A 26,497-nucleotide genomic window follows, 5' to 3' on the forward strand; every position below is an offset into this window, starting at 1 on the left:
CAGTGCAGGTATTTACCTTCATGTGCTTGGAATCCTTGTCGGGTTTTTTTTGTTTGGTTTGGTTTGGTTTGTTTTTTTTGGGGGGGAGGGTGTGATGTTGACTATGATAGCTCCACCCCTGTCAAAAAAAAAAAGGGGAAAGAAAAAAGAAAAAAAAAGAAGAAAAAAAAGGAAAGAAAAAAGGAAAAAGAGAAAAAAGAAGGGGGGGGGGGGCGAGAAGCTCTAGGGTACAGTAGATCCTCTACTCTTCTGAGGTGGTTTGACGATTCCCTTTCGGGAATGCTCTGTGCGTACGGGCAGCACATGGGACTGAACGTTTCCAGCGCTGCCTCGCGTTCTCCTGTCTCTGAGAATTTGGAGGTTAATCGGGATTTTAAATAATCACAGATGCTCTCGGTAGCGCCGTAGCGGAACGGTTTGGCTGTAGGAGCCGCAGGCGCCCTTTCTTTCCTGTGTGTTTCTCTTTAAGGCAGCTTTCGCTTTCGCAAGGGAAGAAAGACTCTCAGGACTTTGGGATCCCAAAGCTCCGTCGAGGGACGCGACTTTCGGCCGCTCCCGGCCCGTGCTCACCGCGAGCCGCAGCGGGGGGCGGGGGACGAACCCCCGGGGGGTCCCGCCGCCCCCCCCCGGACCGGGGCCGGGCTCCGCAGCTGCCCCGGGCCCCCATCTGCCCCCCGCCGCTGCGGGCCGGGCCCGGCTGCTCCCGGCCCGGCGGGGCGATGGATGAGCGGCTGCTCCGCGCCCTGGGGGGCCTCAGCCTGCAGCCCCCGCCGGGCCGCTTCGGCGGGAGGCTGGTGCTGCTGCGGGGGCTGCCGGGCGCCGGCAAGAGCACCCTGGCCAGGTAAGGCGGCGGCTCGCCAGCCCTGTGCCTGCGCCGGCGGCAGCGGGGCTCGGGGGGACGGTCTCTCCGCCGCTCCCCGCTGCTGCAGTTCGGCCCCCGAGCCCCGCGGTGGGGAGGGGGTGCGGGAGCAGGAGCGGGGCGGGGGGCAGCGCCTCGGACCCCTCCGCCCGCCGGGCTCCCGCCTCGGAGCGGGGAGCACTCGCTGCAAAGCGCCTTAGGAGGCGGCCGGGGCACCGATTCGGAGCCGATTTTCGGGCTTGGGAGGGAAGTGGAAGTGTCCCAGGAGCCTTGGAGCAGTTTGGAAACCTCCTCTGTCTTCAGAAGCGGCCCGAAGCTTTATTGCTCCAGCCACCTGTGGCTGCTGTATGGATGTGCTGCTTATAGGACTGGATGTTGTTCTGAACAAGCAGTACCAAAAGGGATGCTTCTAGTAAGATGGGCTAATCACACAAGCCAAGGTAGTTGTTGCTGTTTCTTCTCTAAAAAGTGCCAGACTGGTGCTTTTTTTCTTTTTTTTTTTTTTTTGTGGTTAATCACAAACACAGTAAAGCATTTCCTCTCTCTGATTGTGAAAATTAATAACTCTGACTTCTGTTTTCCTGGTGTCCTGCACTCCTGGTCAGAGCTGTAATGGTGTGTAAAATGGGCAGAGGAGGTTGTTTTGCTCCCTGACGCTCCCGAGACTGCTTAAAAATAGGTGGAAAAACCCAGAAGGGGAGTGCTGGGAGACGGTGCTGCAGTTGGCATGATGCAGTGTAGCTGTAATCTGGTACCACAAAATCTCACACTCTGGTGTCTCACAACTCCCACTGCCACCCACTCTCCATCAGGAGAACACTCGCTGTCTTCTCACTCCACTCGGGTGAGGAACCTGTGCTGGGATCGCAGGCTGCCACAGGAGGGGCTCAGCTGTGAAAGGTGGCAGCACGAAGCTATGTGAGACACTGGGTTCATCTGCAGTTTCCTCTTTCCAGTACAGTCCTTCCTGTCACACTGTGCCCTCTGCCTCACAGGACTTCTATCAGACCAAGTTCTTTAATGAGCAGCCAAATGCTGTGTTTTTACTGGCACCCAAAATGCATGTCTTTCCTTAAAGAGGTCGTGCAAGTGCAGGCCCCTTCTTCAAAGGGTTTGGGTCTTCTCATAGGACAATAAGAAGGTAATGATTTGAGGCCATATTCTCAGCTCGTGTAAATAACTGACCCACCTGTTTGTTTTAGGTCAAACCCAATTAATTATTAATGACAGAATTACAAAATCAGTTGTAAGTATTGTTTTAGTTTCCTGTGAGATGAATGTTTGAGGAACTCACTGTTTCTAGCCCCTGTATCACTGCATTTGGCTGTTCAGCAGTACACAGATCGAAGGGCAGCTGTAAAAGCGGCGTTTAGTACCTCTCCATGAACCCTGTCTGGATTACAAAAGGACCGTGCCAAGAAAATTCTGAAATTTGCTCTTCCCGCTTTGTGTACCTTTTGGTGTTGGTAAGCACAACGTGCTAAGCAAAGCCATGTTTGCAGAAAATCACTGCAGCAGAGCTCAGTGCAAGATCCTACTGGAGGTGGAAAGTTATATTTATTTTCAAAATCCTTGGAAAGATCATTTTACCTGTTCAAATCCATTCTCTCAGGTTTTATTCACTCACGCTATCACAGCCGAACACTTGCAAGCCCTGAGCCCATGTGCACAGGTGGTCTGCCCAAAATCAGAGAACAAGGACCTTCAGCTTATCCCATCTTCACTTTCTCTTCAGGTTCCTCTTCGTTGGTGGTGCCAGGGTGGGTTTTGGTCAGGTCCACTGTGTCCTCTAGCAGTTGCCAGCTACTATGCTGCCATCGTTTTACCTCCAAATGTTGCTTACTTGGTACACCATGAATCTTAGGCGACTTCTTTGCCTTTGCTGTGTTGTTTCTTCTGGTGCTTTCACACACACCTCCATTCCTTCATTCTTCGTATCAATCAGTGTTTCTCTTACAACTTGTACATCTTCACAGTGCTCAGAAGTGTTTGCGAATGTTATCACTGGTGATATCGCAACTCAGTGATAGCCCCGGCAGAAAGAACCCTTTTCAGTTCGTCACACAATCCTAGGAACAAACTTGGGTCCACGACTCGTTTCCCTGAGCCTTCAGTGTCACTCAGCACCATTTGGATACAGCTTTTGAAGATTTAATTACAGCATCTTTGCTACAATGATTTCCCCATCCCAGGCACTCCCCAGCTCAGAGCAGCACAACGTTGGCACAGATCGGTGCCCGTCTGGTTTTCAGTTTCTGTTAAAAGACAGAGAAGGATCCACCTGTGTTATATTGAATAGTCAAGGTGGAACAAGGAGTTGTGGTCTGCTCATCACCAAGCTTCAAACCTTTCCCATTGCTTCGCTGTTGAGAACATGCTTCCCTGAACCACACATTTCAGGTGACCCAAACCGGCTCCCTCTAACTGTTCACTGTACGTCACCACCAGCAGAAGCGCGTAGCAGAAGAGAGGTAGCCAGGAGTTCCATTTCCAATAGCCTCCATCAGGTGGGTGTAACCTTTCTGAACACGTTCACCCTGACTTTGCAGTACAGATTTCACGAACAGACCGAGGCAACTCTTAAGAAAACAGTTTTAGCTGTTTTATCACCTGTAACATCAGGTGCAGGAGTGGGTATAGCTTCCAAAAATGCTTCCAAAAATCAAATGAGCCACATGCAAGCTCATACCTGCTTCCCCAGCAGACTCCTTATTGCGCAGTAGCTGTATTTCCAGCTCTTCTACAATATGTACAATTTATTGCTGCGATGCGCAACGAGTAACATGGAACCCTCTATCGAGCAGTTTTGCTCAAGCGCTAGGCTGGGCATGATCAAACACATAACTTTGCAGCCACTCCTGTCGATTTATCACTTGAAATGGGTTTGTTCTTCTGTGCCTGTATGAAGCTTCCAGAGTGAGGCATCTTCCAGAACAGAAGGGAGAATATGCAGTGGCACTGAGGCATTACTGCTTGGTGTCATCCATGTCTTCTCCGGCTCTCTCTGTTGTATTTTCCCCGTTTGTCCTGGCACTGCCAGCCTCACTGCTGCTCCCAGCCATCCCACCCCACTAAAGCCTTCCTGCTCAGACAGGGCTCATGGACTTGGCTTCTCCGCTCTGCAGCTCCTGCTTCCAGGTGGCAACACATCATCGTTTCCCTTTGCATAAAGATGCTTCAGGTGGTTCTCCCGAATGCGTTTATCAAATACGACGTGCAGCCTCTTGCTTTACAAACTGCAGCCGCTGCTCTCACCCCGCGGGTGCGACACAAAGGCGCGTCCGGGCTCTGCCAACAACGCGGCCATGAGCTGGCAGGCTCCCACCGGGCCAAAGTCCTCAGGGCACGAGAAGCTGTTACAACGCAGCAGTCAGCTGGTAGTGCTGGGCGTGCGCTCCACATCTCATAGTTCCGAGTTTCTGCTGAAAGTAAAGGCTTTTAAATGCCACAGGAACGCTTAGTGTTAGGAATAGCGACCAGAGCGAGTGGTTGCATGTGACATCAGTGTGTACATGTTCTGACCTCCGTTAACGTTGGAAGTAGCTTGAGAATTTACCGGCTCTGAGATCTGCCTGACGTACTGCTCCGTTGCCTTCTGAGCACTGAAAATGTTCCCTCCACTCTGCTTACCAGGCTCTGATCAGAAATTAATTTATTTACAAATTTTCTTATGGAAAAATGTGGCCGCCTATGAAATATAGTTACAGATTTTTTTTTAATTTCCAATGATAGTGATCATGGAGACTTTTCCCAAGTACTCTAATGCATCCAGTTAGTTGAAAACCTGAGTAATTATTTTGTTGTCTATATATACAGTTAAAATCCGAAATGAATGTTTGAAAGCACTGAAGATGCTATTTAGAAAAAAGGGGACTTAAAACCCGTATAAATCACAGGAACAGATCCTCAGATGAAGAACACAAGGGATGCTAAACCCACCCATCTGTTCACCGAGGTGGCTGTTACAATCTACTGTGGTCACACAGAAACACAGTTGTATTTTCAACAGAAAGATTCTCCTTTTTTTAATCTCAGCAGCCATCGTACACTTGACCAGGGTGAGAGCAGACGAGCATGCACCGACACTAGCCAAGACACCACGTCGTTCGGGAGCGTCCTTGCTACCCGGGCTGCCGGTGGGATTGGCGTGGGCAGACATCGACGCTGCTCCTCTGCCCAGCTTGATGTTTCTGGGGGCTTTGTCAGTTCCCAGGCCCCGCTGGCGGACACATGAGGTTTGCTGCTGTTGTGTCGGATCTGAAGAAGAGCAGAAGCATCTGAAAGCTTTTTTTTCCCCTGTATCAACTGGTCCAATGAGCTATGGTATCTAAGGTGGAAAGCTGCTTTGCCTTGGGGAAGGAGGAAAAAAGGATTTGGGGAGATTTATTGCAAGCAGAGGAAACATCCCCCTTTTTCTTCTTATTTCCTTACCCTTCCTATTCTCTGAACAGCACCAAACTTTACTTTATCAAGACACAGAGTATACTGTATTTTGTATCTATCTACTGCCAGTTAGAGAGCTGTAGCACTGTGCAATTAAACGTCCCAAGTAGGCAAACTCATACTGAACCTTTGACAGATCCTGCTTATCACAGTGCAGCACGTGAAGTTCAGTGGCTTTTTTTAAACAAGCAAACGTAGCTCATATGTACCCTTTGATTTTCCAAAGAGATTTCATTTTTCTTTTCCTCTTTACTATGCTTTAGGCATATGGATCTAACAGGAAGGGGTAATTTTCTTTTTACAGTGCTGCTCAAAATTTATTAGTTAATAACTCTGGTCACAAGTCCTCCCATTTTCCATAGCTGGTGTATATTTTGCTAAAATATAGGCATTTTTATTGCTTACAGTGATTAGGAGCCTGGTATGATTATGTAAAACCTTTCTTCTAAACCAACTTGTGGTCCTGTGTAGATCGTAGAAGGCTTATTTCTCAAGGAACATACTGAAGAGGTTTGGGTGTTCTTTGAAATTCTAATAGACAGAAGAAACAGGATTTTTTTCAGCTTCACGGACAATAGGGGATTACAGAAAACAGCTGTAAACTTTAGTGTCAGCGTGGTTGTTTTAGAAAGCTGAAAGTTAAAATCAGCAAAATAGGCAGAAGGTAAAACATCTTCTTTTTCCCTACTTAACGTTTTCTTATGTTGCTGTTAGTAGGAGTTTGTTTTGTATGAATAGCAAATGTGACAGTAAATCATAGTTCTTAGCACATTGTGCCATATTTTCACATCTTTGAAGCACAAGTTTTATCTGCTCTAATTACCAGTGATAAGAGGACAGTAGGCTGAGTTTACAGATAATCACATACTACTTAGATTGCTTAAAGGGTTAATGTCAAAGCTCTCATGCAAGTGCGCATATATGTGTTAAAAACGTAGTGAGCTAAACACTAAGAAAATAATTTTTAGAATTAGCATCGATTGAGAGTATTTAAAGGAAACATTGAGCAAGAAAAAAGTAATCTTGAGATCTTGTATTAATGTGTACAATTTTATGTGCATGTTAGTAGTTAAAGGGGTGGCATGTTTTAGCAGAGTCAGTGTTTTAGAGGAGAGATTGCGGAGAGCCGGGTAAAGCAGCGGCAGAGGCGAGGTGCTGAATTACAGTGGGAGCTGAATCTATCGCTTCATCAGCACAACGGTAACCAGATGAGCATTAGGTGCTCCCATACTTTTCATGATAGGAATTCTTTACCTGGGCCTAAAATTAAAGCAAAAAATTTTTTTTTTTTTTTTGCTAGAAGTTTGCAACATGACTTTTGTTAGATCTGTTTGCCCAGTAGTAATGACGTGAATAAAACATCTCTTTGGAGCGAGAAGGTAATGACGTGTAGGTGCCAAATGATATGTCACGTAGTGGCTACAGCCCAGCACTGTGACGATGGCCCTGGCCAGTCCATCAGCAGTGAGCCTCTGCTCTCTGGGGAGGCTGCTAACGCGAAATAATATTAATTAATCAGCAGATGGTAGAAGTTACAGTGGAGGCGGAACAAAGTCAGAAGCTGACCTTGATTCAGCTAAATGCAACATACAATCCTAGTGAAGAATTGCTGCTAGCAGACAGATTAGGGTGAAAATGGTATGTAAATGGTTAGGGAAGAGCTAGAGAGGACAGAATTAAGCCTTTTCTTCCTGTGTGTCCGTTTTTTTGCCGATAACCTAGAGGCACCTTTTCCCTTGCTCTTGCTCAGTTAGATAAGACGTTGAGAAATAGTTGTTTTGCAGCATATGGCGATGGAAGAGAAGTGTTTTATCAGACAAGTTGAAATGAGTCCCAGGGACTGGAGACCATGTGTGGTGTGAGATAGCAGGGCAGTGGCATTCATGTCTGAGAGCCACCAGGTTTCTGGATTGGCCTTACTTTCTTTCCCAGAGACGTTTTGGGCCATGGGCTCTCCCTGACTTGTTGCAGAGATTCCCTGCCCCCTACGACGTTCCCTTGATTGAAAAAAAATAGACAATTCAGTCTATGGACACTAATAAGTCTGGATTACACAAAAATGGGAACACAATTTTGCATGAAGATTTTTTTTTTTTAGGTTCTCTAAGGACTAGCAGAGGAGTGCTTCGTATTCAAACCACCATGTAAGCCAGCACTTCCACCTCCTAGAGCCAGTCACTGGCTGGTCACCTTATGGCAGGACATGCATCCACCCTCCGTGGGCATCTAGTGGTTATATTACTTTCAGATCCTTTAAGCTGGGATTTTTCAAATGAAGCACTGTGCATATTTGTAGAGCATTCATACGACTCTTGATTTAATGGTCTCTATTAAAGGCATGTGTTAGCATATACTAATCCTTTCATCTCTTTTTTTTTTTCCCCAGACAACTGAAACGTGACTATCCCAGCGCTGTAGTTCTTAGTACTGATGACTTCTTTATCGAAAATGGTGTATATGTGTTTGAGCCTGACTTCCTAGAGGATGCACACAAATGGAACCAAAAGAGAGGTAACTGAACTCAATCCAGGGGTTTTGCAGAATAGTTTTGCTTTTCAGTCTGTCTTGAAACTTAGCCCCCAGAATAAAATGTCTCCAAGTGGTGTCATACACTGCAGTATGCACTAAGTTCTGACTCGTAAGAGAGAAATTTATAAATGAAAAAATGGTGGTGGTGATTGATAGATGTTATTTTAGAAAGTAAAATGGTGACTATTAGGTAGCACTGCTAAAACTTGGTAACAGTGGGTGGCATGCAAATACCAGCCCAGCAGCTGCTCACTGCAGCTGCATGCACTGCGTCCTTCAGACGCTTCTTAAAGGTCTGTTCTGACTTGGAAGTGGGTGTTACAAGGGGGAGTTAGTGACAGCCAGGAGGAAAACTTGCAAACCTACTTATAAGTTTGAGAACGAAAAAACCCAGGTCTTTACTTCAGGGAGAAGAAGGTAACATCCTTTTGTGGCTGTGCACTGAATGTATTTCTAGCACTGGAGAACACTCTGAGATCATGTAACGGGGATCCTTTGCACATAACAGTCATTTTTAGCTGTTGTAAATACCTGGTGCCATGATACTGCTAAGTATGTTCTACGAGAGGTTCACATCTTCCTACTGAGCACAGCAGCAGCTGCATCACCTCCTCCAGTGGAGCGCCTGCTGGGCACTGACCTCTGCTTGCATTCAGGTGGTAGCCAAAAACCCATGTCTGGTGGGGAACCAAGTGTGCTAGCAGAGAGCAAAGAAAGGACGCTTTGGGGCTAGTAAGACCTGACTCAGTCTGTTATTTAATACATGTCAGCTTTACTTAATGTGTTACATTGCAGCACGTAAGGCAATGAAGAATGGGAAAAGCCCAGTTATTATTGATAACACCAACATCCATGCTTGGGAAATGAAGCCATACGTGATCATGGTAGGGAAAGCTCTGATTTATTGCTTTTCTGTGCTCAGCTATGTCATTTTTTTAAGAGATGATCTAACTGAAACAGTTCGTAACATGGCTAAAAATAATTATTTTCATTTGCCCTTAGTTCTCTAATTATAGTTAATGATTAATACTGTGAGTAAGCAGGGGAAGAGGTGCCAGTGTAGTTGTTTTGTCTAGTCGGCTATAAGCCTCAGTGAAGGCAAAATTACTTGAAAAGATTAGGTGTCTTTGAACTTGCCCTCTTTCTCTTGGCAATCAGGATTTCATCTCCTTCCTCAGTAGTGACATGAATTGAACAGTTCCCAAACTATTCGTTGACAAGTATGTCAAGATATGACTTAAAATTTTATTTTATGACTTGTGGAAAATACACCATAAAGAGTCTTCAGAGATGCCTTTGTGTCTCTTCTCAGAAGTTCTGGCAGAGATGACAGTATTTTTAGAACAGTTTCATAATGTGGCCTGTCTGCTTCTGTTCTTAGGTTATGGTCTTGACAGTTAAAAAATTTGCATCTGATTATTGTTTGTGTGGAAGCACAAAAGAGGCAGGAATTAATAGTGGTGCTGGAAAAGAGTCAGAAATTAATAGTGGTGCTGGAAAGGCTGGACATGGCACTCCAGCGGCAGTTGTAAATGCTGTAGGTGACTGGGAGGCAAGTGAGAGACTACAGAGATGAGCAAGATGTGAAAAGGTCAACAGATTTCTCTGCCTCCTTTCACCCAAATTGAAACAAAAGCAATCGATAATTGTATTAAATAGATATACACGTACAGGTATATGTGTATTTATGTGTGTGTGTGTACACACACATTATCGAGAGCAGCCCTGAGGAGAAGGGCTTGGGAGTACTGGTGGACGAGAAGCTCAATATGAGCCGGCAATGTGCTCTTGCGGCCCAGAAGGCCAACCGCATCCTGGGCTGCATCAAGAGGAGCGTGGCCAGCAGGTCGAGGGAGGTGATTCTTCCCCTCTACTCTGCCCTCGTGAGACCTCACCTGGAGTACTGCGTCCAGTTCTGGAGCCCCCAACATAAGAAGGACATGGACCAGTTGGAGAGGGTCCAGAGGAGGGCCACGAAGATGATAAGAGGGCTGGAGCACCTTTCCTATGAGGACAGGCTGAAAGAGTTAGGGCTGTTCAGCCTGGAGAAGAGGAGGCTCCGGGGTGACCTTATAGCGGTCTTCCAGTACCTCAAGGGGGCCTACAGGAAAGATGGGGAGAGGCTGTTCAGGAGGGCCTGTTGTGATAGGACAAGGGGTAATGGTTTTAAAATAGAGGGAGGTAGATTCAGGTTGGATATTAGGAAAAAATTTTTTACCATGAGAGTTGTAGAACACTGGAACAGGTTGCCCAGAGAGGTGGTGGATGCTCCATCCCTGGAGACGTTCAAGGCCCGGTTGGACGAGGCCCTGAGCAACCTGATCTAGTTGGAGATATCCCTGTTCCTTGCAGGGGGGTTGGACTAGATGACCTTTGAAGGTCCCTTCCAGCCCTAACCATTCTATGATTCTATGATTCTATGATACACACACAAATATGTTGCTTTACCTTGAAAAAAAATGGAGGCCTGTAGACTCAGTGGCTGCAAATAGCATGGCTGATAAGATGTTAACCTCACACTCCCAGAAGCTCCAGACTAGTGTGGCCAACCTGTAGTTCATAGAATCATAGAATGGTTTGGGTTGGAAGGGACCTCAAAGATCATCTAGTTCCAACTCCCCTGCCATGGGCAGGGACACCCTCCACTACACCAGGTTGCTCAAAGCCTCGTCCAACCTGGTCTTGAACACTTCCAGGGATGGGGCATCCACAACTCCTCTGGGCAACCTGTTCCACTGCCTCACCACCCTCAGAGTGAAAAATTTCTTCCTTATATCTAACCTAAATCTGCCTTCTTTCAGTTTAAATCCATTGCCCCTTGTCCTATCACTACACGCCCTTGTCAAAAGTCCCTCTCCAGCTTTCCTGTAGGCCCCCTTTAAGTACTGGAAGGCTGCAATAAGATCACCTCGGAGCCTTCTCTTCTCCAGGCTGAACAGCCCCAACTTTCTCAGCCTGTCTTCATAGGAGAGGCGCTCCAGCCCTCGGATCATCTTTGTGGCCCTCCTCTGGACCCGCTCCAGCAGCTCCATGTCCTTCTTGTGTTGGGGACTCCAGAGCTGAACACAGTATTCCAGGTGGGGTCTGATGAGAGCAGAGTAGAGGGGCAGAATCACCTCCCTTGACCTGCTGGTCACGCTCCTTTTGATGCAGCCCAGGATATGGTTGGCTTTCTGGGCTGCCAGCACACATTGCATTACTTCAGTTCTTGAACCACCTGTGACTTCCAGAGAGTTCAAGTGCAAGGATGCTGTTGCCATGGGGGATGAGGTCTGAGGGCAATGCTGACCAGATATTGTTGGGAGACCCAAATTCTTTGATGTAGAAGGGAAATGAACTAGCTGGGGTTCAGACCAGCGCCTTGATGGGAGTCATGGTTATCTTTCTCTTTCTGGCTCCTGATACATATGATACATCTCTTGGCCAGGTAAAATCTCAGGGGGGTCTGGCAGATGGGCTCTTCCTAAGCTCGGCAGCCATACATCTAAGCCTTCTGTGTCCTTCTTCAGGCACGTGAAAATAGATACGAAGTTATATTTCAAGAACCGGATACACCCTGGAAGTTCAATGTTCGAGAACTGGCAAGGTACAACTTTTTTCTCTTTGACATAGCAGACAGCTGCTCATTTTATTGATGAGCTCTGAGGAAGATCAGCCTTCTTCATACACCCTAAAAAGTAACCTAGTAAATGACAACAGAAAGATTGTTGTGGGTAATTTCTGTTACTCAGTACCTGATCTGCAGGGATTTCAGCCCTGGAAGAGCCTGGCCATGCTGATGTGAGTCAGGCAGTAGAAAAAGCAGCCTCTCTGAAGCATGGATTTACACTGCAAGCTTCTTGGGGCAGGAATCCTGATTTTCATTCTGTGTTTTGAGCAACACTCTCAATGTTTGGGCACAAAACTACATCTAAGCACTACAGGCAAAATTCAGACTTCTGTCCTTAAAACACCTACCGATAACAAAGATTGTCTTGCGTAGCATGGTGGGATGCTACACTAAGCGTGGTCTAGAACTGAGGTGCTAGAGGATCTTACACACACACACACACACACACACACACAAAATGACTGTATCAACTCTGCATAATGTGGGAGGATATAGAGGCAGCCAAATATGGCTCTAAGTAGGATATTTGGCTAGTGGCTACATGGTTAATTGTTGAATCACAAAAAACCTCCATGCAGGGTAATTTTCTAGCCTTTAACCAACCAGCTGTAGACACTGTTACAGGGGCAAGTGCACACCTGTCTACTTGATCCTGAAGGTAACACGTGCTGATTTACTTGTTATCACAAGGAAGCACGGCATGGGTACTTTCTTCCAATTGATTTGCTTTGTACAAGCTGGGAACTCTCGTCAAATGTCAGCACAGCTCCTTTTTGTGCATGACAGAGGGCTGTGGCCCAGAGTGCTTGTGGCTCCAGGGCGAGGCAGGACATGGCAGATGGCAGCAGATAGCTTGGGGCTGAAGATAAGCGAGGACATCAACAGCCTTAGCAGCCCCAGCTGCTAACAACCCCAGCTCTCTCAGCCTGTCTTCATAGCAGTGGTGCTCCAGTCCTGGGATCATCTTTGTGGCCCTCCTCTGGACCCGCTCCAGTAGCTCCATGTCCTTCTTGTGCTGGGAACTCTAGAGCTGAACGCAATATTCCAGGTGGGGTCTCACAAGAGCAGAATAGAGGGCAGAATCACCTCCTTTGACAACCACAAGTGTCAGCTCTTCCTTCCCCAGCACCATCTGGGAGCCACTTGTAGGGCATCACTGCAGAGGCAGGTTTCACCAGTAATCAGTGTAGGCTGAGCTACTCGGTGACTTGTGTTTTGATTTATTAACCCTTTGAAACAAGTCGGCTTTTTACAGTAGCCCTGTAAAGCTAATTCAAATACACTGTTTGAAGCAGCTCTTTGGCAAATGATTCAGGGACAGCTGAAGGCTGGTGCCTCCAGGCTGGTTCCACATTGTGTCTTTCCTGGCAATAGGGTTTGTGCCGGTTGCTGGTCCCAGGCACAGGCTGCTGGAGGACGCCGTGCCCCCTTCACAAGCAGGATGCTGCAGCCAGGGGCCTGCTGTGTTACTGTCACCTTAATTTCACCAGGGAAAAACATGTTGAGCCATGCAGGATTTGCACACCACAAGGCTTTGAAAATGCAGATGCAGGACAAACTCAGATTCTAGATGATGAATTATGCCAAACAGAGCTAACTGACAAAACCACAGATACTCAGAGTTTGCAAACTCACAGACAAGCAGAAATCCCTGGTGGTCTTCAGAAAAACTGTTCCCACTAATGTGTTGAGAGACTGCAGCTGTCTCTGGTCAGTCCAGAAAGCCCAGCACATTGGAGCATTGCTTCTCTCCTTCTCAGACTTACCATCATTTACAAACCTGCCCTGGAGCGTGTGATCAGGTGTGATATTTTTTCCCCACTGGCACTCAGACAAAGCAACAACAGGCTTTGACCTCTACCCTTGTTGATCACGAGTCAGTGTCTGGGCTACCCACAGCCCTTGTCTGTGTTTCTCCGAAGTTACAAAAGCTCACCCTGAGGCTAACAAGCCATTAGCACCAAAACCTATATAATAATGCACAGATCTTCTACATAGCTCTTTCACTCCCAAGCATGCCTAACTTCTTATGTCCCAGTTGCCCACGAAAATACTGGCATTTACATTTTTCAGCAGTCACAAAAGTATTTTTAAGTAGGTGGAAGTGAGGAACAATTTGGCAAAAAGGGGCTAGAAATGGATCAGTGGGGACATGAACCATTATCTTGAACATACCAGGAACCTTCGCAATCTAATACATTGGCAGCTAAATACTTGTATTTTCTGTTAATGTTGACTCTACAGAAGAAATATTCACCATGTCCCTCGAGAAAAGATACAACAGATGAAAGAACAATACGAGCACAATGTTACCTTCCACAGCGTTCTTCACTCGGAAAAACCAAGCAGAGATGAGAGAAGCTCCAGTAGACCGAATGCAGCTTACAGCGTGGGCACCCGTTCCAACCCGCCTCCAGCCTTCTCAAGCAGAAGACCTCACGTGGCACGTACCAACAACATGCGTTTTAACTGAAGAGGTGGATTCCTCGGTGTATTTTAGTTATCAGGGTACAAAAGTCTCTAGTTTTACTTTTTTTATTCTAAACCGTTTTTTATTCTTGTATTTTTCTACTACATTTCTAAATTCTATTTCTTACAAATCTTCAAATGTCACTGGATTATGATCATGACCGACCTACTGTCTCCAGTACAAACTGAACTCCCTCTCATGCCTCTTCCTCCACAAAAAGCCATTCAAGCTTATGGTGAAATTTACTGGCTGATGCCATGTGCTTTTTGGGTTTGTTTTCCCTGCATCACACTCTGACACTAATAGAGGACAATAGACATTTCTGAATTCTTTCTTACAGGCCATGTGGCCAATTCCTTCTCCATGCACTTGTAATTTCTTGCCATTTTAATACTTTGTATCTGGCTGGATGCCTTTCGTATCTTCCCACTCCATCTTGCCTACAGCATTACTGCAACTTTTAGAGACGCAAAGTGACTGGTGGAAAACATAGCTGTAACAGATTGTAGCAAGATGTGATGCTCTTCTCTATCCACAGCTCTGCTGTCTGGATTCATGCTGGTCTTACCTCAGCTCTGTCACAGCCAAACAGCTGCTACAGCCTGGAGGCAAAACACACCAAACTGTGCCAAGACATAGGAGTTCAACTGATCCTGAGCTGAGTCCATATATGGAGGCTCCTAAAAGGAAACATTAGTGTTAGGCTACTGCTTATTAACTTCTAAGTAGGAACAGGGCTACAGGAGCAGCTCGGAATAGCTGAAGCACAAGGCTACCAAATACCCAGACTAACTCAGAAATACAAAATAATGACTTCAGGAGAAAGGAAAAAAAAAAAGTTCTTGTAAGGGGAGAAATCACCCCCTTCCATCACTAAGTGCTGAGAAGCCACCAATGGGTGAGAAAAGAACCTCTCCTGCAGTAGTTCCATCCAGATCATTAAATTCTGCTGATTATGTCCTCATCAAGAAGCCTCATCAAACATTTTAAAAACTCAGCATTTGTGACAGTAATTTTTTTTAAGTAAGTGTGGATTACTAGACAGTGCTTATAGAAGAAGACAGGAGTTGAGTTATTTTGCAGTAGGAGATGAAGACGGCTCACATTGGACATGAAGAAATATGGGTACAGCTGGTATTCATCTAGCAATTCAGCAGAGAAAGCATTATAAGAGGTATAAAGAAACAGGCTGCTTCTGGGCAGATCAAGATGTCTTCAGGAGATGTACGAGATGAACTGCATTTTCTACTCAAGCTGCATTTGAAGAAGAATTATCATCATGACAAATAATTGTGAACTAGGGCCCTAAGGAACCTGGCTCTGCAGTACTGCACAAAGGTTTAGAGCTATCAGCAAGCTTGTGTCAGCCCAGTACAGTTCTCCAGTCCTGCTAAATGTCCAGCTTGGTCACAGGAGCCACCTCCAGTTCAGCACTTGAGCCACGTGACTGGCACAGGACCCTTGAAGGGTTGCCAAGTGGGAAGCTGGTGGTCTCAGCTCTGAAACATTCTCCCTCCTTTGACCCATGCCTGGTGGGAAGCAGCAGCGCAAGGGGCAGCTGGTCGAGCAGGACTGTTTCTCTCTCCAGTGGAGAAACTCCAATTCTGAGAAGCTTCACCTGCTGAAGTTAATGAGAACGAAGTAATGAATTCAAGTACTAACTCACCCCCAGCAGAAAGATCTAGTGATGAAATCAAAGAAAGATCTGATTATTTTTCGTGATGCTGTGGCCTCAAGTGCTTCTTTGAGCAGCAGCTCAGCAACACTGACCAAGGATCTATCATTAATACCTTTGTGTGGCATTTTACTAAGAATCAAATCATCAGAGCTGTTCTTTAGCCCTACACGGAAAGTTTGAGCAGAAAAGTACAAGAACTGTGGCAGAATATTGCAGAACTAAAATGTTATGTTTGGTAACAATAAAATTAGAATTCTTTATTTTGCTCTATGCTACTTCTGACAGCTCAACAACTCTTCTAATACTACAGAGAGTAACAAAACTGATTGCTTTAGATTGAAACAAAGATCCTGCAGTAATTTAAGAACAGATCAGAATAAAACAATGGCCTATAAAATGTCATCAAACCTGCAGCCACACCAATGCTATTGTGCAATATGTGTTTGTGTGAGAAATGTATAATTATTGAACTCCAAATTATTTTGCAGATGAAACATCATTTCATGAGTCCTTGTTTTTGTATTACAGCTTTATTAAATACAATCAGGATTTAATGTACAAAGTGTAAAAATAATTTGAATTTGAAATATATACAATACTGTACATGTGCATTTAGTAGCATTTTCGGGGGCTTTGTCTTTGCAGCATTCTGCAGGCTGGTAGCGAGTCCTCAGGCTCCTTTGTATCTTTCTGAAGAGCCTCAGCTACTTCAGAACTGCTTTTTGATGAGTTATTTGCTTTCCCAGCAGACCTGGAACTATTTTTGGGTCAGATAGTCAGATCATCAGATAAATTTGTAGCTATTGTACTGCTGTTTTCATTTACATAATCAATCTTCTTTTCTTCTGGTAAATTATTCATGAGTGCTTGTGTATTAATCATTGCAAGTTCTTCATCGGCAACCAGGTCGTTCTCATGAAGATGGACAGTTTCTCTCAATCTTCTACAGGGGGTGGCATGACCAATATTCTGATTTGTTTCTTTTGAGGACTTGCTACGCGGTAAACTCAAACTTCGTGGAGGCTGAAATGCTTTTTTTAAGGATGGAGAAATGATTGAACACATTGGTGTCAGTGGTGGAGGGGCAGGTATGCAACTGAGGAAGTCCATAGCTTTTCTCTTTTTGCTGTTTTTGGGATGGTCTTCATTAACTGTAGAAGATGAAGGTGTTTTTGCTGACCCTTGTCTGACAAGTTTCATATTCGGTGTGCTAGTTGACAAAGGGCTTGGATGCTTTATTTCAATCTTAGAAGAGATCTAGTTAAAAAGAGATAAGTTTTATATGTTGAATAGAATGTCCTGTTTCATTAGCTTCCTCTATTACTTCCATAAACAGGAAAAAAAAAACTGGTACTGGAAAAAAAAAAAACCTATGTCATCATTCATGTTCAACTTAACTTTAGTTTGGTATCTTCTGATGGTGACTGATATTATTCTTTCCAATATTGATGCCTGATAAATCACTGTTTACATGTACATTAAGGCAGCACATTTACATTCTGTTTCTGAGGTCTAAGCAAAATGTATGGGAATTTTTCTGTGCCAGGTAGTAAGAAACCAAAGCACTCAAAAAGGTGTTATGTCTTCTACTGCATTGGATATATCCTCAACAGGTTGTTACATAGGGAAAAACAACAACAACAACAAAAACACTGAAGGAAAAAGGGATAGAACATAGAGCAAAAAACTTGAAGATAACAATGCACATAAGATAGGTGCTGCACAGCAAATCATTCAAACACATGCTTAACTCAGGGACTCCTTTCATGTCTCATTTCTTTTAACTTGGTCAGTACATTTAATAAATGGATATAAACGAAACCTTCAGAAATAAATATCAGCACTCTCTCTGAAAAGGAAAAGGATGCCCTACAGGCTTAAATTTAGTCTCCAGGAATTGAGGTGTTTCCACCTCCCTCGCAACTAGTGGCAGGAAAAAATTTTGTTCTGACTGCAGTCAGTACTCCACATCAGGAACAACTTGCCACCAGCAGCCTTCGTGGGAGACGTGGGTACTATTTAATTCAATTTTTGCCAAGACTGCTATAGAATGTAAACATTTACTAGGTGATACCTCTTCCCTTTTAAATCCTGGAAATAGGGAACAATACCTAGGAAAACAAGACCAGGAGGTAAATTCTCTGAGCAAAGGTAGGAACTGCAGAATGCTATGAAAGAAAAATTTACAGATCAAGATTTTTCCTTCCAGTGACATCCATCTCAGATAAGGGGACCAAGGAAGCAATAAATCATCTATAGGGGAAGGATGATTCATTTTACTCATATGAAATTCAGAATATTATTTATTTGTGTAGAAACACAAGCCACAAGGGGAGGTTTTCATGTACTGCCTGGAGGAAGAATAGTCTCACAGTTCCTCCTGGGGAACAATCCTAAATCCACACACAGAGAGGTCTTCTAATCAGCTTGCATTGCCTTGAAGAGAACATATGGAGTGGACTGAGAAGTGAGACCATTCACCACAGCTATCAGCATACAACTTGCTTATATCCTTACTGTGTGTGCTGTCAGTATAAACACAATGTTAATTACCAGAATCTTACCAAACTTTTATCCTCTGCATAGAGACCCGAGTTGCAGGAAGGAGAGGGGTATTCCAAGCCACATCTTTTAGTCAAATTGGGCGTAAGCGACAGATTTCTTCGTAGCAAATTCATCAATTTACTTTCTGCGTCAGAGCAAAAGGAGGCCACGTTCTATAAAGGAGAACAGTTCACAATGCAGAATATTGTTTTTCAAATTGTGTAAGTAATATATGCTCACAAACAAAGTATTTGGGACTTTGTTTTCTCATCATAACCCCACTGGAAGTTTGTTTTATGTCAAACCAACAACTTAGAAGACTGCTGCACTTTCCGTAGAGGTAAATATCCTACCTTCCTTTTATTGTTAATCAAAATCCTTTTGTATTTAAACTTATTTTTCAGTAGGAGGTGAGAATGCATGATCAAGACACGATATTTAGCACAGCTATAAAATTGAAATTGTACATAAATAAATTAAATCAACAATCCAATACTGAATGTGTTCAGCTGAGCAAGACAGTAAATTTCAACTTTTGAAAGGCTAGAGCCAAACTATCCGTAACAGATTCCCAACTGACAGGTACAATATTTTTTGCTAGTCAGAGAAGGTTGTGGCGTATCCTAAAGACGGTGTTGGTTGAGCTGAATTAAAAACCCAGTAGATCAAAAGACATTCAATAGGTGATATGTAGAGTCCTCCAGGCAAAAGGCATTAACACCTTGCTCTATCTCCCAGAAAATCCCCTCAAATTCAACACTATGTGCATTACTTGTTTTAAAGATTTATTAGTACTAATGGACTTTTTGGTGAAGAATGTAACATAGTGGTAACTAAAATTAATCATTAAACTCAAAATCTACAGATCTACCTGTATCGTACTTCTCAGTTCATTAACCTTCTCTTGAAGATATTTTTCCTTTGGACAGGCTGAGAATACAGAAAGATCTCCAGCCAACAGCAGAGGAATTTCTGATCTGAATTCAGATTGCCACTGAAGGTTGCTTGCAGAAATTAATGAAGAGCGGACAACTATATCTTCAATAGCAAAGTGTCTGAGATCTGTCCAGATCTTTACTGCCACTAAATTATAGCTTTCATCAGATAAGTACACCATAGTAACGAAACCTAAAAGCAAGAAAAAAATCTGAATTAAACCGTACATCTTCTAAGTGAAGGTTGATTACTGCAATTTGTATCTATAAAAAAGTCACACACATCTTGAAAGAGAACTGATAAATGTAACATGGCAGCCTATCTGCATGGTAACAGATCTTTCATGCTTCATTCATATTCCACACTATCTCCCTACTGATTACAGAAAAAACAACTCCAAGTCTGCTTAAAAACCAATACTCCTATGGTGCTTTTCCTTTTTATTCAGAAGATTGTTCACCTGTCCCTGCCCATGAGCTCCAGTGCCTACGTTTCTCTCATTCCATGACACTGTACACAAAAGAGGGAGCTCACGTACATGCATGATGGTACTTCTGCAGATGTTGAACACAGATGTGAACTTACATCCACCGTTTATGGAAAAAAAAAACCAAAGAAAAGCTCTTTCTCTTGAGCTTAGGTCCTTCCTTAACTAAATTCTTCCTGAGGTAATTAGCAAAGACATTTTTTCTTTAGGAAAACAGAATCATCTGCCAGCATCATGGTGATAGGCTACATTAGCAGGTTTTCACAGGCCTGAGATGCAGGTACAACACCAAGATCATTTTGACTTTTGAAATAAAAATATTATTGCTTATTCAATGGGAGGACATCAATATGACCCACAACATACCTGTTTTGCTAACAGAAACTACAATTCCAACTAAATCAACTTCAGCACATGGTGGCTGAAAAGAAGGATCCAACAAACTGGTGAATTTTAAAGCCTTTCTTGGAAAGAAAATCTGTACCAGCATCTCCTGTGATACCTGAAGAAACACAAAAGTTTTAAATAATTACAACACACTTACATAGACTGTGATACATTTTAATAATAAATCTTTATGCATTTAAAGCACTTACTGACAGTGGCATGTACTGAGTTTTCTTTGTTGCCGTTAACTGTATGTTAGTTGAGTCTGTTCTTCCTTTGGACTGCGATGCTGACAGCTGGTAGATTCTGTACCGACTGCCTTCCTTTAACAAGGAGCAAACATCTAGCAGTGGACGCCAGATACTCAGCATCACTCCTAACAATATCATATTAAGATATATTAGCTATGCAATACTAATTTGAAGGCTTTTAAACAAAATAAATCCACAACGCTCCCTCCCACCCAAAAGCCCTAAACCAAAACCCAAATAAAACTGGAAATGCTAACATGCAAGCTAGAATACTGTTGGGAAATGCTTCAAATCTACCTGCTATGTTGGCCAGTTACCATGTTTAGGTAAAAGTTATTTCCAAGTACTAACCTTTATGTTTTTCTTGCTTTCTGTAGTCTACCACACATAATTTCCATACAGTAGACACATCTCTTTTGGAACAACTGTTTTCTTCCTGTTCTGCTGACTCTATAGCCTTCTTGAATTCTTCCTGTATCTGAGTTTGCTTTTTATCATTCATCAGCTGCCTGTGAGCATTCAAAGCTTTTAATTGGTCTTCACTGAGATATCCCTGTAACCAAGAGAAAACATATTCAGTATCTTTTTTATTAATTAAAAAGATCCTGTCAAGACTTTTAGATAGCCTCTTTCTTAAGCGTTCATCTGTTACAAGCAATTTATTGTTCAACTGATACACTACTAGGACTTGAAATGAGGTTTGTTAACACAACAGGAGTCTCCAGTCTCGACTGGTACTCAGCTGGTGCTCCGTTGTAGTATTACATTACACACTGTTCTTATGTGGTAATTGGTGAGAAGCCTGCTTAAGAGCACGTAACTAAGGTCAATATTTAATACAACAGGTGTGCTTGCCTGCTTCATAAGAAAGAAGAAATATTAGAAAAAAATGCCGTAAGAAGAAGAGTTGCAGCTCTCAGCAGGCTGCTATCTCTGAGCTGACACAGTGATTTACACCAAAATGCATCAGGAGCGTTACCTTTCTGGCCAAGCCTTCAAGACCGAGATGCCTTTACATGTAGCACCACAGATACGCATAACATTTTATCAAATAAAGTCACAGACTGTATAGCTTTATGACAGTAAAGGACCCTGACTTATAAAAGGCGAGGCACATATTTAATTTTTACCAACTGGCAGGGACTAATCATCTGCATCTTTATTAATACATCTGCACAAATACTTAAAAGTTGTGCTTGAACTGGAACAGGGAATGAAGAAAACAATGACAATATAATCAAACACTTCAGTGAACAGCATGCAAGTATAAGTGTGTGAAACTCAAGACTTATGAGATGCATTTAGTTTCCGTACACACAAGACAAAGCAAAGTAATAAAATGACAAGTAACATTAACTTTTATTTATGCTATATCCTGGATTTTTATATCAAGAGAAAATAGCATTCTGTTTTGCAATTCAATGTATTATTAGCACAAGAAGGACATGGAGCTACTGGAGCGCGTCCAGAGGAGGGCCACGAAGATGATCCGAGGGCTGGAGCACCACTGCTATGAAGACAGGCTGAGAGAGTTGGGGCTGTTCAGCCTGGAGAAGAGAAGGCTCTGGGGTGATCTTATAGCAGCTTTCCAGTACTTAAAGGGGGCCTACAGGAAAGCTGGAGAGAGACTTTTGACAAGGGCATGTAGTGATAGGACAAGGGACAATGGATTTAAACTGAAAGAGGGCAGATTTAGATTAGATATAAGGAAGAAATTTTTCACTCTGAGGGTGGTAAGGCAGTGGAACAAGTTGCCCAGAGAAGTTGTAGATGCCCCATCCCTGGAAGTGTTCAAGACCAGCTTGGACGAGGCTTTGGGCAACCTGGTGTAGTGGAGGGTTTCCCTGCCCATGGCAGGGGGGTTGGAACTAGATGATCTTTGAGGTCCCTTCCAACCCTAACCATTCTATGATTCTATGATTAATCTATTTCAACAAGCCTTGATAAAAATATTTTCAAAATTTTTAATCTTAATTTATTTAGTAATAAGCATGCTGTAGAAAATCTCAAAAGGTAACAAAAATAAATAGTAATGATTTTAGCAGGAGGTACTAAATTGTAAATTATTCCACAAGCATTTCAAAATTAGCCAAGTAGGATCTACAGTTACCTCCATATAACCAGGATCAGATGTATTCTGAATTGCTTCATAAAGTTCTGCACCATCTTGCAAATTACGGATTTGCTGTCTTGTGACTATGCGTGATCTCGGTGTTGTTCTGCTAGTTTTCTCTGTTGAAAAAAGCCATTATGTCGAGTACAACCAATATACTTTAAAAGTGAAAGAAGAATTAATTATGTAAGAAGCATAGTGGTACTTAGGCCTTGCCAGAATAAAAATACAAAGCATTTCTATATAAGAACTGATATATATGTGTGTGTGTGTGTGTATTAGGAAAAAACAAGCAGGAAAAATAATCTCATTCACTTAAATCCAATGTAAATTAGAATATTAGACTAACTTTGGGGAAGCCAGTATCAGTGTCTGCACCTAGAAGAGGGTGGGAGACTTGATGGGCTGCCATGAAACTTCATTGATACTTGACCATATTTTCTGTATGTCTGTCACTTCCTCTTCCTCTCATACAGCAGAAGAGCAGAGAAGTCTCAAAGATACCAAGTTCTGGGAGAGCAGGTGACCACAGGCCCGCACATGAAGCCTCCTTAAGACATCAGCTAAAAAGCCAGTTAACTTCATTATATTAAACTATTACCCTCCTCTTAGGTAAGTCATTTTGCTGCTGGCATTTTGATGAATTCCTTCAGCGTAGTAGACTCCAGTACAGACAAGTTTACCACTCAAACACAATGAGATGACCGATATGTGGAAGTGCATATCAGTGAGGTTAAGAACTATAAAGTAATCTCTGATTTCAACTAAGAATTCAGTGGTGGTTTTTTGGTTGGTTGTTCGACTATTTTTTTTTTAAGGGTATGGCTTTATTTGCCTTTTCCTTGTTATTCATGAGGGACTCCAGGTTCTGAGAAAGCAGTTAGAGAACATCTCAGTGTTACATATCACCATGAGAAAGATTTATGGAAAGGCTATCTGGGTTGTAGATCTGACCCTGTGAAATTTGAACTGCACAGGCTACTATTAGTGATGGAATCTTATCTGTTTCTGGAGGGGGGTGGAGAGAAACAACAAAAAATACCAAACCAAAACCAACGAAAACTCCTCCCAGACAACAGACAAGAGTATTAAGGCAGCTGGAATCCGTGATCAGTATGACAAGAATCTTACTACCCTTCCTCATTCCAGTTTAGCTGAGTCAAACCTGAGGGTAAGCAAACACGTTTCTGGTGCAGCAGTGAGCTTCATGAAGCTGTAGCAATCAGCAGCCAGTTGTGGCACTTATAGCAACAGCAGACCTGAAACTACTGCAAGAAATTACTGGCAGAGGTGTGCAGTGTTATCTCATCACAGAATCAGAAAATGGTTGAAGTTGGAAGGGACCTCTGGAGGTCATCTTGGCCAATCCTCCTGCTCAAGCAGGGTCACCTACAGCAGTCCAGAGAGCTTTTGAATATCTCCAAGGATATAGATTTCACAGCCTCTCTAGGCAAACTGTTGGTGAAAAAGAGATTCCTGATGTCCAGAGGGAATCTTTTGAGTTTCAGTTTGTGCCCATTGCCTCTGGTCCCATCACTGGGCACCACTGAGAGAAGCCTGGCCCCATCTTCTTTGCACCCTTCTCTTCAGGTAGGTACGTACATTGATCAGATCCCCCTGAGCCTTCTCTTTTCCAGGCTGAACAGTCACAGCTCTCTCAGATTTCCTCCTATGTCAGATGCTCCAATCCCTGAAGCATCTTCATGGCTCTTTGTTGGACTCTGTCCAGTATGTCCGTGTCTCTCTCTCGTACTGGGGAGCCCAGAAGTGGACACTGTACTTCACGGAGGGGAAGGACACCTCCTTAAACCTTCTGGCAACACTCCTCAACTTTTCCACCAGGATTCCCAGGGGCTTTTCTGCAAAGCTGCTTTCCAGCTGGGCGGCCTCAAGCATGTACTGGTGCATGGGACTGCTCCTCCCCAGGTGCAAGATTTGCACTTCCCTTTGTTGAACTTCACAAGGTTCTTGTCAGCCCATTCCCATTCCTCCAGCCTGTTGAGGTCCCTCTGGATGGCAACACAATCCTCTAGTCTACCAGTCACTCATCCTAATTTTCTATCATCAGCAAACCTGCCACAAGTACCCTCTGCCCCATCCTCCAGATCATTAATGAAGATGTTAAAACAGGACTGGACCCAGTGTTGATCCCTAGAGTACACCGCTAGTTAATGGCCTCCAAACAGACTTTGTGCCACTGATCACCACTCTCAGGACCCAACTGTTCAGCTAGTTTTCAAGCCACCTGACGGACTGCTCATCTACTCATGCGACATCAGCTTCTCTATGAGGATCTTAAGGGAGACAGTGTCAAAAGCCTTACTGAAGTCAAGGTAGACAAAATGCACGGCTCTCCCCTCATCTACCCGAGCCAGTAATTTCATCACAGAAGATTGTCAGGTTAGTCAAACATGACTTCTCCTTGGTGAATCCCTGCTGACTACTCCCAATCACCTTCTTGTCCTTCATGTCCCTGGGAACGGTTTCTGGTATTAGTTGTTCCATCATTTTCTCAGAGATCAAGGTAAGGCTGACTGGCCTGTAGTCCTCTGGGTCCTCCTTCCTGTCCTTTTTTGAAAGCAAGAGATGTTTGCTTTCCTCATCTCTACCAGGCATCTCTACCAATCACTATGATCACTCAAATACAATCAAGAGCAGCCTCACAAAGACATCAGTCAGCTTCTTCAGCACTTGTGGGTTCATACCATTACCAACCATGGACTTAGGTATATCCAGTTTGCATAAGTATTCTCTAACTTGATCCCTTTCCACCAAGGGTATGTCTTCCTTGCTCCAGACTTTCCCCTGATCTCCAGAGCCTGGCATTGCTGAAGGCTGGTATTGCTAGTTAAGGCTGAGGTGAAAAAAGCATTCAATAACTCAGCCTTCTCCACGTCCTGTGTCACCAGGGTCCCTATCCCATTTAATGGCTCCACTGACCTCAGTATCTTCACAGTCCCACAATGTTTGTCAGGAAAGATGCTCAGTGCTCAGTCTTGGTGTTCAGGTCTACTGAAATACATTCTAAGCCACGCCCACCTTTAGGTGAAATATTACAGCATCAGGTCTTTGAAGAGAATGGAATTAACAGTTCTACAGTTTTGTAGGACTTCCCTGAGAATCATTTCAATGATAATTTTTTAGTAGCCTGGCTACCAACATGTTCAGGAAGAGTTTCCTAGGTAGCTGCACAGTCAAGCACAGAAGTATACAACTGTTTTGTACTGAAAGGTCTTGATATGTAGGAAGTAAAAAACCTAAACCAATACAACACAAAAACAACAACAACAAAGAAAACAACCCAACTCCCTATCTCTGCTTCTCTGTCATCAGAGTTTTTGCCAGTTTCTTTAAACTCCCCTGTAAATGCCGAAAAAGATATTTTGTTCTTATTAAACGTTCTGAAACAATGAAAGCTTTACCTTCATGCTTTTCATATTCTGCTTGGATTTTTGCAAACAGAGTTTCCAGTTTCTTTTGTTGATCCTCTGCATGCTTGGCAGCTTCCCTTTCTTCAGCGCGGCTGTTACGAAACACATATGAACCAGCCGATGTCTTCTCCATCCACTGCAATAAAAAGATTCAAACAAAAACCAGACTTTTAAAAAAATTTTAACCTCATCTAGCTTCCTTCTAATACTAACTGTTATGCAAAATTGCTTTAAAGAATGCACAGGCAGTAGATCATAAGTTCTTTCAGTATAACAGATAAAAGGTAAAACCCCACAGCATTAAAGTGAAGATTTACCAACCAAAGATACACAGGCAGAACAGAGCAATAGTCAAAACTGCATGAATACACAGCTGAAGAAACCATAGCTTATAATAATAGGTATCAATGATGTAATTTAAAAGATATCTGGATCCCACTGGTAGATACATTAAGATACAAACCATCAAACTGAAGACTTAAAAATATACCAGAACTGCATTCTACCTAATTTGTCTTTCCACATCGATTATACTGTCTATTTTACCATGCTACATTAGATGCTGTAAAAGAACTATGCTCATGTTCTGCAGATGCTCTTAAGCTTTTTCTGCCTGAAATAGTTCTGTAGGACTACGGTCTTGTCCACAACCCTGCCAGAACAGGCTTGTCTGATTTGAAGAGATAGGTGAGCCAAACAAAGAGGTCACTGCTGCTGAAAGTGGTCCCTTCTCTGCCTCTTTGCTGCGCAGTTCCATCT

At 43.5% G+C, this 26,497-nt stretch overlaps 2 protein-coding genes across 3 annotated transcripts in view; one reads left to right on the plus strand and one right to left on the minus strand.

Annotated features, from left to right (window-relative positions):
• The first annotated feature begins 719 nt into the window (after window positions 1-719).
• N4BP2L1 (NEDD4 binding protein 2 like 1) lies at window positions 720-16,353 on the plus strand. 2 transcript variants are annotated; one of them, XM_086621149.1, is made up of 5 exons: window positions 720-841; window positions 7,689-7,813; window positions 8,627-8,715; window positions 11,341-11,417; window positions 13,686-16,353. In XM_086621149.1, exons 1-5 carry the CDS (start codon window positions 720-722, stop codon window positions 13,912-13,914), a joined length of 642 nt encoding a protein of 213 aa, XP_086477275.1. In that variant the 3' UTR covers window positions 13,915-16,353. The 2 variants fall into 2 exon arrangements, with proteins under 2 accessions (XP_086477275.1, XP_086477283.1); XM_086621157.1 differs by lacking the exon at window positions 720-841 and adding an exon at window positions 7,196-7,446 and having other exon boundaries at window positions 13,686-16,352.
• BRCA2 (BRCA2 DNA repair associated) overlaps window positions 16,202-26,497 on the minus strand; it is a 42,590-nt gene continuing 32,294 nt past the window's right edge. Inside the window, 8 exon segments of the mRNA XM_009988085.2 lie at window positions 16,202-16,846; window positions 18,154-18,306; window positions 19,005-19,261; window positions 19,923-20,058; window positions 20,153-20,319; window positions 20,546-20,747; window positions 22,305-22,426; window positions 25,730-25,874. Coding sequence (XP_009986387.2) covers window positions 16,202-16,846; window positions 18,154-18,306; window positions 19,005-19,261; window positions 19,923-20,058; window positions 20,153-20,319; window positions 20,546-20,747; window positions 22,305-22,426; window positions 25,730-25,874 — 1,827 coding nt within the window.

This window comes from Tauraco erythrolophus, chromosome 1 (assembly GCF_009769465.1).
Source record: "Tauraco erythrolophus isolate bTauEry1 chromosome 1, bTauEry1.pri, whole genome shotgun sequence".
In the NCBI taxonomy this organism is placed as follows: Eukaryota; Metazoa; Chordata; class Aves; order Musophagiformes; family Musophagidae; genus Tauraco; species Tauraco erythrolophus.

Coding starts and splice junctions, on each gene's coding strand:
- N4BP2L1 (XM_086621149.1), top strand. CDS start 720: ATGGATGAGCGGCTGCTCCGCGCCCTGGGGGGCCTCAGCCTGCAGCCC. Junction 842..7,688: donor GGCAAGAGCACCCTGGCCAG/GTAAGGCGGCGG, acceptor TTTTTTCCCCAG/ACAACTGAAACGTGACTATC. Junction 11,418..13,685: donor AATGTTCGAGAACTGGCAAG/GTACAACTTTTT, acceptor TTGACTCTACAG/AAGAAATATTCACCATGTCC.